The sequence below is a fragment of the Falco cherrug genome, chromosome 13 (genome assembly GCF_023634085.1).
Source record: "Falco cherrug isolate bFalChe1 chromosome 13, bFalChe1.pri, whole genome shotgun sequence".
Taxonomy (NCBI): Eukaryota; Metazoa; Chordata; class Aves; order Falconiformes; family Falconidae; genus Falco; species Falco cherrug.
The window spans coordinates 18,637,195-18,651,202 of record NC_073709.1 but is presented as its reverse complement, the minus strand read 5'-3'; the positions used below and the strand labels follow the sequence as shown (position 1 = coordinate 18,651,202).

At 40.5% G+C, this 14,008-nt stretch overlaps 1 protein-coding gene across 5 annotated transcripts in view; it reads left to right on the top strand.

Annotated features, from left to right (window-relative positions):
• TTC7A (tetratricopeptide repeat domain 7A) overlaps positions 1-14,008 on the top strand; it is a 172,420-nt gene that overhangs the window by 61,763 nt on the left and 96,649 nt on the right. For all 5 annotated transcript variants that reach the window (XM_055725417.1, XM_055725416.1, XM_055725415.1 and 2 more), the window contains 3 exons: positions 1,615-1,732; positions 7,886-7,943; positions 11,355-11,427. In XM_055725417.1, coding sequence (XP_055581392.1) covers positions 1,615-1,732; positions 7,886-7,943; positions 11,355-11,427 — 249 coding nt within the window. The remainder of the gene's footprint in view (positions 1-1,614; positions 1,733-7,885; positions 7,944-11,354; positions 11,428-14,008) is intronic.

Here is a 14,008-nt window from a genome sequence, read left to right as displayed (position 1 = left end):
GCTGTGCAGGTGAGGAAGAGACCCAAGCAGTGGAGATTGCTTCTTCACTTGCACTTTTCAGCTTTTCTTCACACTTACGTTAACAGTAATTTTTTTATGTTTGATACCATCTAATAAATACCAACTCCTTTATTTATGAAGCTGTTAGTTAATGTTGTCACCTGAATGTCTTCGAGTGGTGTAACTAGGAGGCCCGTTGACTGCATAGTGTATCAAGTCAAGTAGATTCTGTTCATAGGCAGCATATTAACAAATCATTGCAGAAAGGGAGTTTCTGATCTGCTGGTATGTTTTGATTTCAGTTCATTATGGGTGACTCCTTTGAGATGTTAAGGAACACGAGGTGCTGACATCTGACAAAGCTGAATATTAAGTGAGCACGTTTCAGTTACGTCTGCAGTACTTGCGCCTAAAACAGATGGATTTCAAACAATAATGTATTTTCTCAGAATTAAACAACCCCATCCCAGAAAGTCAGTTATCATGTGATAAAAGTTTCTAAAAGGATGATTTTCCAGTGTCTGGTTATTGATTAGGGATGGCTCTGATTGTGGTTAACAAGATCTGCAGACTGTCTTTTACAGAAATGAGGTCTTCCTGTAGGCTGTGTCTTTCAAGTATTACTTACAGCTTTTGCCTGCACCTTTCCAGATATGTACAGTCTACAGTTCTTAGTCTTTTCTGTGTAAAATGGGTGAGTGATGTTATGAGAGTTTAAAGTTAGAAATGAGAAGCACTCTATTCTGTAATAAATTTTTTTGTTTGTTTATCATTAACTCAAACTGTAAAGATACTAAAGCTTCATTAGACTTAGATCTGCGTGGCTGGCTAAAAAGGAGCGTTGGGGGGAGCAGTCTGTACTGTAGTAAAAGAGACCAGCTTATGTATTTCACCAGTTTGGAGACTGATCCTGAGAGGTCATGACTGCTTTCTCTTCCCATTATTATCTGTAATATAAAATGCATTTTCAAGGGAACTGTGTCTTCGCAAATAATGCAAAATGGGGCTAGTGCAGCATGAGCTGCTAAGGTAGTGTGGTGTTTCAGATCAAAATTTGTGTCCTGGATTTGTTGCCACCTTCTTGTGGCAGCAGAATTGCAAGCAGCAGCTGAAAGCTTGCAGTGAAGTTTTGCTTTCTTGTTTTACTTTTCTAACACTTTAAAAGGAAGTAAAATTTGCTGAAGTTTCAAAACATCATACAACGAAACTAGATGGTCTTCCTTTGAAGGAAGAAACTTGATAGACCTTTCAATGCACTGCTAGGATAGTATATTAGGCAGTCGGTCCAACATTTGTGTTTAAGGTTGCATGATTGCAGCAAGCCTGAAGGGAAATACAAAAATAAGATAGTGTCCTTCATTAACCTTAAACATCTGGAAGTAGTTTGGGGTGGATGCTTAAATCGAAACCAAAACTTTTCTCAAAACTGTGCATGTGTACCAAGGTCTGCTAATCTGACCTTCTACGTCCTCCTTTCTATGAGTGTTTACTGTGACCACTGAAGGCCTTTGTATGAATGGCTCTCGGATCACTTACAGGTAAGTTTAATGGGGTAATCTAATTGTAGCAGGTACAGAGGAAGTGCCTATAAGTCTCATTCTACCTATTTTGCAGCTGGAAGAAGGAGAATACTTTGCTAAAATGGTGATAGACCTGGGTGAGGATGCTGGAGAGTCCCTAGCAAAGGGTTACCTGGCACTGGGCCTGACATACAGTCTTCAAGCTACTGATGGTGAGTTATCCTGTTTGTCAGGAACGTTGTATAGAGAGCATCTGTTCAAAGTCTTTAGTGCAAGCAATGGAAATTTATTAGAAACCCTGCTTTTATTGCTGACTGGACATGAAAAACAATCAGATTGCAAGACAGATAGGGACTGTTCACTTGCTCAGAGAACTGTCCTCTGTGGTAATAAAAGTGAAGAACTTACGTAAAGGAAGGAATGCAAATCATTACTTAGGAGGTGATAATCTGACTGCAGCCGACAATGCTTAGTGTGCTTTATTTGAGTATTTTTAATACATTTCTTTCACTTATTTACACAACAAGAAGTCAAGCTTTCCATCTATTTTCTGTTTCATTCATATGACAAAATACATATCTATTTTGTCACCCACTGGTAAATCACATAAAGAAATACAGTCCAAGAACTGGAGTCAGAAGTGCTTGACTTCAGTTCCTGGCATGATACTGATTCCTCGCAGAGATTCAACCTCTCTGCGATGTTGTTTCTTTCTGTGCTTAGAAGTAAACAAGATAAAAAGATCTGCCTTGCAGGTATGTGTGGATATTGACTAGACACAGATCACTGAATGTAAGGATCTATTTTATTGCTGCTTGCTTGGGTTTTAAATGACTGGACAATGGGCTCTTGCTGGTTTGGTGCTTGGTGGCCAGAAGGGCTTGAAGTCCCAGTGTTTGGGAGAGTTCTAGCTCTGACCTTCATCAAGCTCACAGGTGGGAACAGTCTTTGTTTCTTCTATGACTTCTAACATAGGCAGAAGGCCTCCTAACATGGTTTCTTTGAATAATGGCTGAGCTAGTACGTTTCCTAACCCATCTAGGAGTTCTGCCCCCATGCAAGCAATGTCTTTTCTGTCAGATGGGTCCCATAGAAGCAAACCAACTTCTTCCAGCAAATGAGCCTGAAACAAAGCTAAAATGACTGTATGGTATCATGGAAGTATGTAGGCCTTGGAAGTTACAGCAGAATTCTGCAAGGCATCTATATGAGGAAGTGGCTTGTGCTCTTCAGTAGTGCAAGTCAGTGTATTTTTTCAGTCACCCTTATCTGATCAGCTGTTCTGAGAACTGGTTTCTAACACGAAGGCTAACAGGCACTGTAGCTCTCTTCAGTTCCCTATTTCTATGCCTCAGAACACTTCCTCCTAGAAAGTTCTTGTCAAGAAACATATGTCCTTCCTAGACTGAACTTTCTCATATATATATATATATAAAATTTTTTTTAAGTTCATTAAACATTGGTTTCTGCTTAACAGCCTACCTTTTAGGGCATTTTGCCCAGACTTTGTTTAAACTGTCCCTAAAGCTACACAAGATCTCAGAGACTATTTTTGGAGATAGGTGGTTTTCTCTATTAGCCCGTTATGATCAATTTGTTATCCTCAGTATGGAAAGAAGGTAGTTTCTAAAGAATGGAGCTGTAGAGGAATGTGCTGTACTCTAGCTCTAAAAATCTTTGGTGCAGCAAAACGTGAGTTGGAAGCTTCTTCAGGAAGGGAAGTCTTCTCTGAGTTTTCAAAAGACTGGTTCAGATGTAATGTATCCTTTTTAATGTAAAGGAGACAGTCTTCACAACAAATTTATTGGATTTTTTTTTCCAGATTAGCATCTGATTTATGTTGTGAAACAGTGAAAGATCTGCCTTCTCCTTGTATCTCTAGCCTTTAAGTCAACAGGGCCAGTCACTCAGTTATTTGAGGGAAATCTGAAGAGTATATTTCAATCTTTCAGGTTATATTTTATTAAAACCATTTAGTCTTTTCTTTCAAAAGCATACTTATGATAATCATAAATATGAAACAGCATTTTACTAGAAAACATCAAATTTGCACTAACGAGACCTTTTTTCATTAGTATCATTAAAAGATAGCATATCACAATGAGGAAGCAAGAGTAGAACTTGCTGAAAGCATGATAGCAACTCTTCTATGTAATCCTGCCTTGTACTGTCAATCTTGTTTATCATTGTGTTTGTACCAGTTCATAGCAACATATGCAGGCACACAGTCAAAAGTCTGTATGAATATATGATTTCTATAACTTTCTGCTTGAGCTGACTTTCAGTGAGTCAGCATATTCAATGGTAGCAAAGTGTTTCAGAAGTGTTTGTCCAGTTGCCTTATAAAGCTCACAGTATTATATCAAGATGCCTTCCATTCAAGGTCAGGCTTTCTTATTTAATATATCCTTTTAGCAAATACTTCTCCTGTGTGACAGAGGTACAGAGGAGTTATATTAAAGCCTTTGTGACCTGCAAAAAAGCACTTGCTAAAAAGTGGAGTCAGAAGAGAGAATCCTACTGAATGACAATTCAAAGAACTTGTGGGAACATTTGGTAATTATCAAAGTCCCTTTACAACTATTAGATTCACTCCTCGATGAAATAAGACTTCCTGGAACTTATGCTGGGTAGCAGTATGTGTAGCTTCCTTGTTCTTAATGTCTTAATTATGTGTTTCTTGAAATAAATCTCATTGAAGTAGCTGAAAGATGTGTCCTCAGAGGAAGTCATTGCCACTTTTGCCTCACTCTTAGAAGCACAAATCTCTTGTTCGTACAGAATGTCCATCTGTTGCTATGCTAAATTTTTTGCAGATCTGTTCCCAATGGGTCAAAGTCAACAGCAAACCTTTGTCTTCCTCTTGTAGTTCCAGTTTTGACATAAGCTGTATTGTCAACTTTGCCTCCCTTAGGTCTGAAGAATACTTTGAACACAGGGAAAGGTGAGATGAATTTAACAAAGGCTAAAGAGGAAAGACTGGTTGAGAATGCATTATGAAATACAAGTCTCTTCTAATCTTAACATCACCACCTCACATTTTGTGAAATCTTTGTAGATTTAACAGACCCTCACTCTTTCAGAGATGAGAGTGTGTGCTGTGTCTGTCTTCATTTAGAATTTTGGTGTAAGGCCATGGATCAGGGACTGAATTGGAAACTTTTTCTGTCAGTCCTTGTGGATTTTATAAATAACCTGTATTCTGACAGCACTGATTTAATGTTAAAAAAATAAAAATAAAAAAATAGACATTGCTTATTAGTGAACAAACCCATCATTGTTGCTTCCGGAGAGAACAGTCAACACATACAATCTTTATAATTCTGGGTGCTAAAACTGTGCACCTTGCTGTATTAGGTGTTAAGACACCTAATGTTTTTTTGAAACCCATTGATGTGTGCAAAAGGGTACATGCATATTGGTGTTTTGGTGAAGTCCCTCTCTCCATCATCCCCACTTATGTTGTGATTCACATAATGGAACACTTTTGTACTACACAAACTGAATTCTTTCCCATAAAACTAATGTGCTACATAAATAGGCCTGATTGTGCTGCAGCTGCTAGTGAGTGTTCAGTCTGTGGGACAACACTAAAACTAAACCCCGTCCCTGTCTTTGTAGTGTTGATGCTGATCCTCAGCATTGTGTTTCACTCCATGCATTCACACTTACTGTGCTGCACCTGGTTACTAACACAGAATGTGACCTCCTCTGTTTTCAAATGTGACTTGAGCTTTGTATTTAGGTACCAAAGTGTTGCTGAAGATCCTGTTGACTTTTAGTAAGGCTTCAGCTCTTTTAAAAAAAATTATTTTAAAATAGTGCTTTAGAAAATAAATCTTGGGCTCCTAAGGTGGCATTTGCAGAAGTACTGTGTCTTACAGGGATAGTTGCTGAAGCCTCAGAAAGTTAAACTCCCCTGTGCTCTCTGCCTTACCATGGTCAGACCACTTTGCAGGTTATTTTAATTTTTGATAAGTCATTACCCTTTGTCCTATCACTACAGGCCCTGGTAAAAAATCCTCTCTCCATCTTTCTTATAAGCCCCCTTTAAGTATTGAAAGGCTGCAATAGAGTCTCCCTGGAGCCTTCTCTTCTCCAGGCTGAACAAACCCTACCCTCTTTACCCATAGGAGAGGTGCTCCATCCCTCTAACCTTTTTCACGGCCCTTCTCTGGACCTGCTCTAACAGGTCCATGTCTGTCTTGCACTGGGGCCCCCGAGCTGAACACAGTACTCCAGGCAGGGACTCACGAGAGCAGAGTAGAGGGGGGGGAAAGTCACCTCCATTGACCTCCTGGCCAAGCTGCTTCTTACGCATCCCTCCCAAAATCACTTTTCATTGCTTGTTTTCTCTTTTATCTCCTTTAGCTGTAAAGGCCCTGTAAATGGCAAGGTTAACTTGCAGCATCAGTCCTCAGTATTGCCAAACACAAATTTCAACGTGTTTATCCAAGTCGGACTCAAATCTAGAGATGGACAACTAGATTTCCAGTGTAGTTGTAGCTGAAGATGCAGTTGATATCGTGGGAGGTGGGACTCACATGCTGTTTTCCAGTAGTGCAGAGGCAAAGCTAACTAGTTGTAATCATTTCCATAACATAGTTTGTGCTCTTTCTGTCTACAAGCTGAACATCAATCAGAAGTCTTACCAGGTGGAACCTAAAAGTTCTCCTAGCATTTGATGTAAATTTTGGGGGGCAAACAGTAAAATTTCCTTCAGTGCTCCTCATTATGTGGCATCTCCAGAATTGCTCTAACTTACATAAGGAATCTTGTAGTTTCCATGAGAAAAAATCTGACATATTTTTTCTGGATGAATGTTCATAGCTCCTTTCCAGTGTCTTCTCAAGAATTTTTATGTTTACATCCATCTTGATGCTTGTAAATTTTTTTAAATTCTCCTCTTCTGTTGTCTTTTTCCAGTATTTGGCAGTGGACCTGAACACTCAATTTAAGGCTATTGAGAGTAAATTATTTCCAGCTACTTCTAATAAATGCTGCATTTTGCATGAAAGTCCACGCCTTCAAATTTATTCTTTAAACTGCAAATTTTTTGTTCAGTTTTTACTACTTAGAGTAGATTTTGTGGCATAAGCAGTTTTTGATCTTTGTGGTGTGGGAAGTTATGAAGATTGCTGTTCCTCCCAAATGAACCGGGTGTTTTGAAGAACTGTCAGAAGATGTAGGAATAAAAAAGGTCTGATCACTATAACTACTTCAGGAAAATAAATTACTTTCAAAGTTTCACTCACCAGCGTGTTGGCAGAGTCCAAAGAAACTAATTACCTTTGTTCGTCTTGTAGAACACAACGCATTCCTCTCAACAGCTTTTAAGAATACTTGAATTTTATCTGGTTTTGTTGCTTATGTATATACTGCTTACTTTCTATTCTGGAGTTTACAGTGACTTGATGTTTGAAGTCAAGTATATTCATAGGTGGTTGTTTGCTGATGGATTAACTACTCCTCACTACTTTGTGAGATCTACCAGTAGATCTCAAATTCAGGATAGACAGAACAAGAAACAACTGCTATGCAAAATCTCAAAACTAAGAACCAGAATAAGATAACCAATGTACTTCTGAAAATTGTCACTAGCTTTCCAGATATTTTGGACCTGAGAAAGCCTTGCTCTTCTAAGCTCTTCCTCTGTTCCCCTTGCTCATGATGATGATGATAAGGTACTCTGGCATAACAAGTACTTGATTCTTCTCCTCCTATATGGTTTTGGTAGGAGTTAATTCACACATTGAGAAGTGAGTGTAGTGGGCAGGATCCTTTAGTCAAGTAATGAGAGGCACCAAGGAGAGCATTAGTGGCTAATGCCACCCCTGAAGTAGACTAAAAGTCTGTCATGGTCTCAGTGGGGTGGTGTGTTGTCAAGGGTTTTGTCGTGGAGTTGTAAATCTGGCTCCTGGTGTTCCCTGCTCAACTTGCAACACCCTCCTACATGAGGACGGTGGTGGAGACGGTCTGTATCTGAGTCAGAATATACTGCTTGTTACTGCTTTTAGCATTTACCCCAATCTGGCAGAGGGCCTCTTATTGTCTTATTATCTAGTTAGCATATGGCCCCTTCTCCTCCCAGACCTCTTCAGTGGCATATGTACATAAAAAATGCTTTGGCATTTCAGACAAGGGAGTTGGAAGAGTCTTTATTTAAAATGAAATTGAGAATTCAGATTTAAATACTGTTTTTCTTCTGTTCAAGAACAAAATGGCATGTTTTCCAGCCTTGAACCACCAGATTTCCACATTTTTGTGCTCCCAGTTTGAAATACTCTGTGCATGTGTAACTATTTATTTATTTAATCTGAAACATTGAATTCAACTCTTAAATGGCATTGTATTTTGTCCTGCAGCTACTCTGAAGGGCACTCAGGATGAATTAAACAAGAAAGCACTTCAGACTTTGGAGAGGTGAGTAGGAATCTTGCAGACACTTGCATTGTGTATTTCTTTGGATGAATTCAGAATAATTGTTGGGTTTAATGGTTTTTTTTCTTCTTTGTAAAGCATCCTTGCCTGAAAGTTTAAAACCAGTTCAGTAGTTTTCAGCAACAGTCTGTCAAAACCATTTCTGTGATGGCTAAATGCAGTGATATTTGGTTGGATATCCAAGGTAAGAGTACCTGTTCTGCCACTAACCAGAAATAACCTTAGCACCAAATCAGCTGCAGGGAGCTCTACAGTGCCGGGAGATACAGCTTCCTCACATGATGGCAGCAGGTGGATGTGGAAAGCTGGTTTTGTCTCCATTCCTGTGTGAGGCAGGCTTCAACTGTTTCCCTCCTAGTGGGAAAGTACCTTCACCACCAGGGTGTAGGCTGCTGTGAGGTGACCTGGCATCAGTGCGCTTACTGGGGAGGGGGTGATTGCCATTCTAATGAGTGATTAGTGAGCTGTGGTATGAAAAGGGGGCTGTGGAACTAGCCATGCAAAGTGATTACCACTCAGCTGTTCCTCACCCCTGTATTTTGTGGGGAAGTCTGATGCAATAGCTCTGCCCTGAAAGTATCTGTGAATTAAATTCCTCTGTAGCTACAGTTACCTCAAGTGCTTGGGTTAAGAACTGTTTTGTTGTAGTAGAGGTGAGGTGTGAGCGTCCTGACCCTGTTAAGACTAAGTTACGCCAACCAAAATACACAAGGTGGTGTTTGGGCAGGTAATACTGTAAATATAGATGCCTGTAGGCATCTTTGGATGGCAATTAAATGGAAGCTTCTGTGATCTAAATCTTGGCCTGAATTATCTAGTTCTGGGTTTGGTATGGTAATAAACTGTATTAAATAGTTTGTATATTAAAAATAAATTGTAATAAACGCATTACAAAAGTGAAGAAAATTTGAGATCTCTGCTATCTCAAAGTACAGATGTAGTAGGTTGAACATGTTACTGGATCTTAGCTGGTTTTCTGATGCTGAGCAAGGAGTCCAGCATGTTTGTTTTGCAGTGGTTGCAAGAGTGTGTAGTAAGCTGAAACCACGGATGTATTTCTGGATATTTACCCTATGGGGATCTGAAAGATAAATTTTTAAAAAGCAATTTATGTGGTTACTTTTTAGATCAGGAGTATATTTTTAAGTTGCAGTAGTTCCTGGACTGCAATGTAATACTTCCACTACTGCCCAATCTTGATGTAATTACAGTGCTTTTAAACTGCATTTATTTTTATCCTTTGACCTTTCCCACTGGATGTAACTTTTTTTCATGGTATCTTAACTCTAGCTAGGAAGTACACAAGCTTCTAGCCAAACATTAAGTACTCAAACCCCAGCCAACAGGGATGTTGTGATTGTGAGCTGGTTACTAGTGTCTTCCTAAATGCCTGAGGTTTGGTTTCTTTCTTTTTGTTTCACTTCCTTGTTTTTCACCTGTTTTTAAAGTACATGTATGATCTCTCAATCCATGGTTTAGCCTGTAGCCATCTTTGTAAGTGGCCTTTTCAGCTGGAGATTGGATCAAATATTTTTTTAATACTTTTTCAGAATACTGAGCAGTAACGTAACTTTGTTTCTTTCCAAAAGTACCATTAACCTCTTCTCCCATACACCCGTGTGAACTTTCCTGTTATTTACTGTTGGAGAGGCTATTGAAGGTTTCACAGGAGCTGCTTGCCAAAGAGGTGGCTCACCCTGCTCCCAACAGCTTAGGGCAAAGCTAGGTTCCATCTTGTGGAGCCTTCTTGTTGTTGTTTGGGTTTTGGTTAGTTTTAGGCGTTTGTGGGTGTTTTGTGGTTGGTTTTTTTCTTTTTTTTGTGTGTGTGTGGGGGGGAGGTGTTCTGGTTTTGTTGTTGGGGTTGGTTTGGGGTTTTGTTTGGTTTTTTAAAGTGGGGAGACAAATTAATGACTTGTGCAATTAGTACAGACCTTGATGTCTTTGGCATTGCTTCAGAAGCCTTTAGTGCTGCTTTGACTTGCAAAGTTGCAGGACACATTCAGTTCAAATTGAATTAATTCATTCTAGAGACATTAGTTATAAAAAACAAGTCCAACAACTTCCTGCTCACAGGCTAAGATGGCATTTGAGAGGTGGCTGCCATTAAAATGGTGTGTGGTTTGTTTCCTGAAGTAATTCTTTTGATTGTTTGTTTATTATTAGCAAATGAATAGTTTTGGTAGGGTTTTTAACCACCAGCCTTGTGAGCCTGTTGTTTTTCCTTCATGAGGACATTAATTGTACTTGCTTCGGGCAGGGTGATGCAGGTGCAGATCCTGGAATGCAGCCCAAAAAGAGGTGTCAGGAATGTCGATCAGCTACGAGGGACTTTCCTCTTCCCCATCTCTTCCACGTGAAGTGACTTCCCTGTGCCACAGAGCTAGGAGTGAGCTCTGTGGGTCAGCAAGGCAATAATCCGCTGGTCCCAGGGCTGGGCTGCCAGTGTGGCATGAGCCAGTGCCCCACATTGCTCCTAGTTAGGTCCTCAAAACACTTACCTGCATGTTGCTTTGGTTAATGGCTTCTCCACGGGCTAGCAAGCTCAGACTGCCGTTTCATGCTCAGTGTAGTCTGAGCGGGATGATTCTGCCCTGGTTGTCCATCCCTGTTTGCTGCACTGCACAAGCCTGTGTGAAGGGCCTCTGTGTCTGGTTCTGTAGACACTACAGCTGTCACTAGCCACAGGATCCCTGCAGTGCACACTGTTGCCTGCTGTGGGCTAGAAGGTAGTATCTAAGAGGTCCAGGCTTGAGAAGTAAGGGCCTTGGTTTTGGCCCAGGCTCAGCTCCTGTCATCAAATCCTCATTATCTTCCCTCTCCACATCAGGAGTCTACTGTCAGCCATTAGACTAGAAGCTGCAGGGCGGAGGATGTTTTGTGTGTTGGAGCACCAGCTCACATCATGGGCTCATGATCTTTAGACCTCTAGATGCTCATAGTCACAACAACTGCAGAAACTATTATTACTTTTTCAGTGCTAACCTAAAACTCTGCTATTGTTTGAGAAGTGGCAATATAGGAACAAGCTGAACGACTATCTCCCTCACCTAAATTACTTAAAATAATGCTTTAATGGGTTTGCCATGCGTTAAGAGCTACTTCCTGCATATCAGTTATCCAAGTTCTAAAACATTAAATGGTATTTAGTGAAGGAGCATGTAAGTTGGATAACATCCTGGCAGTTGTGTTTCACATACTTGTTCCTGTAAGCCTGGCTTAGCCAGGCCAGGATTGATTTGCTTTTTGTCTAGTTTCGGTGTGCTCCCATTACTGAATTGGTTTTCAGTAGGAGAGGACTGGGTTTTGTTCTGTGCTTGTGTGTGACTCATGGTGAAGTACAAGCTAACAGTCACTTTTTTTTCTTTTTTTTTTTTTATGTGATCGTCCTTAAAGAGCGCGTGACTTGGCCCCAGAAGATCACCAAATCATCCTCTACCTATCACTGCAGCTGGCTCTTGTCAGACAGGTATGTGCAGTAATTGGCAACTACTGAGCCGTGAGAGGGTGGGAGAAGGACAGTCCAATTGAACAAGACCCAGACTTGCTAAGGATCCCTTCCTTCCTGCATTGTAATCTATAGCAAGCAATCAGAATATGTTTGTGTAAGGCTTTTTTCCATTATTATTAAATAATTATTCTGTAGTGCATGGAATGACCTTCACTAGGGCATGCATTCAGCTCTAAATCCTGAGCAGTGCTGTTCCCACTTGGAGCAACTTTGTCCGTGTGGGGCGAGTGGGGTGTGTTTCCTGGATATCATGCTGCACCGTGCTGCAGGCCACTCCAAAAGCTCTCTCATTATTGCCCAGTTCTGTATCACACCAGATCGCATGCTGTCTGCGCTGGGGATTGGTTTATTCCATACTTGGGTACGTTCAGCGTTAGGCTTTGACGGGTGCTGGAGTTCTGCAGCGAGTGGGATTAGTTGGCATTTGAATGCTGCTGCAGGTGTTAACTCATAAAAATTAAGCTGATCAGAAAATACGCTGCACTGCCTTTCAGAAAAAACATTTGGGTCATGTTTTATTTTTCTGTCCCTTCTGTTTATAATTGGGATGTGTTTTATTTCTCTGTCCCTTCTGTTTAAAAGCCAAAGTCTTTATTGTAGCAGCCCCTATTTTTTAAATGCTTCTCTAACTCGATTTGAAATTTCATCATCATAGTTTCCTCCTTTGGCAGGCTTCCTGCTTGCAGCAGTTTTCTCTCCTTAGTCTACACTACAGAGTCAAACAGTTGGATCTTTCTTACTTTCCTGAGCTAATTAGGGGAGCTGTGTGTTCATTAGGTTAAACTAATTGTTCCAAGAGAGCACACTCTTGATAATGCCACTTTTGTAACCCTTTCATAATGAGAGCAGTGTGTTGTAAGGGAGCCTGCAATAAGAAAGAGTAATTAAAATGGCTTATTTAACTTTCTCATCTGCCTACTGGCTGCTTTATGATGCAGTTTGCTCAGGGTCTTTCATTAAAAAATATCCAGCTACCCTCCTTTCTCTTACAGCTTTTGCCTCTTAGGGGGGTTGTCTGATCTGCTGCCTCTTCTGCTTCTTTCCACGAGTAAAAGCATTACAGCTTTTCAGCTGCTATCCTTAAAAATCAAGATTTTTGTTGTAATTGGTTCTTTGCTGTTTTCACTATTATTGGTCTGCTGTATTTTAACTCATTACCCTTTCTTTTTCTCTAGTTGTAGCCTGCCTTTACAGTGTTGTTTCGTATATCTCATTTCATCATTTCCCTTCCCTCCTGTTCTTTCCATTCAGTCTCTTGTCCTCATGTTCACTCTCTCTTTTGTCTACCTCACCTGTGTATTTTCATCCTTGATGTTCTGCCAGTTGCCCCTGCTACCATAGGTGTGTGATCTAAGTGTGTTATGCAGTGTCAGCCTGACTCCTGCGATGCTGCTTCTGCTCTTCTCCATCTAGTGAGATATTAATCTTTTAACGTATGCTTGGAGAGAGGGGAGATACCTGAGACATCTTTATTTTTAGACTGCTATAAAATGTCCTACTCTTCTTTTGCCAGTTTACTTACTGATAAACATTTGGTAATGCATTTTTAATATCCTTAATTATTTAAAGTATCTAAGATACTCTCCTTCTAATTAACTGAAAGATAAATGATACCTTTTTTTTGGTAGATTGCATTAACTATTGAACATCACAGTTAGGCTTTCATCAGGTGATGCTACAATACCAACAAATCAGGCCATTCCTGCACAGTAGGTTATAATATAATACCTGAATGTTATTCTCAATAAATAGGTCTTTTTGTTTCCATAGGCAAGGGCAATAAATTAGGTAACCTTACCCAACGCTGAAAAATCTAGGTATCAGCTTGCATAGAGCATTTTCATTGAACAAAGCAAGAGAGGCAGCTGACCAGTAGAGTGCCAAGCAAAGTTGGGGCAATTCATCTTTCTTGGAAGACTCTGTAAAATACTTCCAATAGCACTTGTCTCTGTGAGCACTGGGCAAGGGAAAGGGGAAACGGAAAAGTGTAAGCTTCCTTCTGACATGCGATGAGGATGTGACAAGAAGAGGGGTAGTTATAAAGGGTTTTCACAGAGCTGGCAGTTGAAAACCACTGGCAACCAAAATGAAAGATGATTACGTGCTTTGTGCTTGTGTTTCTGTGTGCGCAGCTCTGTGTTTTGAAGACTGCTGGGGTTGCTGGGAGGACTCCAGTGACTCTTGGAGGGTCTAGGTCAGCCCTGCAGTGTTTTCGGGTAGGTTTTTCAGCAAAATACAAAGGATAATATCCTCTTTTATAAGGAGGGTCTCAATCTGGTTTTTCCCCAAAGCTGAAGTGCCACAAGGCCAAGGTCAGTGTTTGCTGTGGTGGTGATCTCCACCTGCAGCGCCTGGCTGGCAGCTGGCCGAGCCAAGCCGATCCACAGAGGAGACCTGTAACTCCCCACTCCCTGCGGCTGGTTCGGCTGCTTCTCTTGTTTCTGTGGCAACAGCATTTGGATCAGCAAAAACAAGGTAGAATGAATATTTTAAAGCTCACTGATTTTAATGCCTTGCCTTTTTTTTTAGCAGGCCAGTT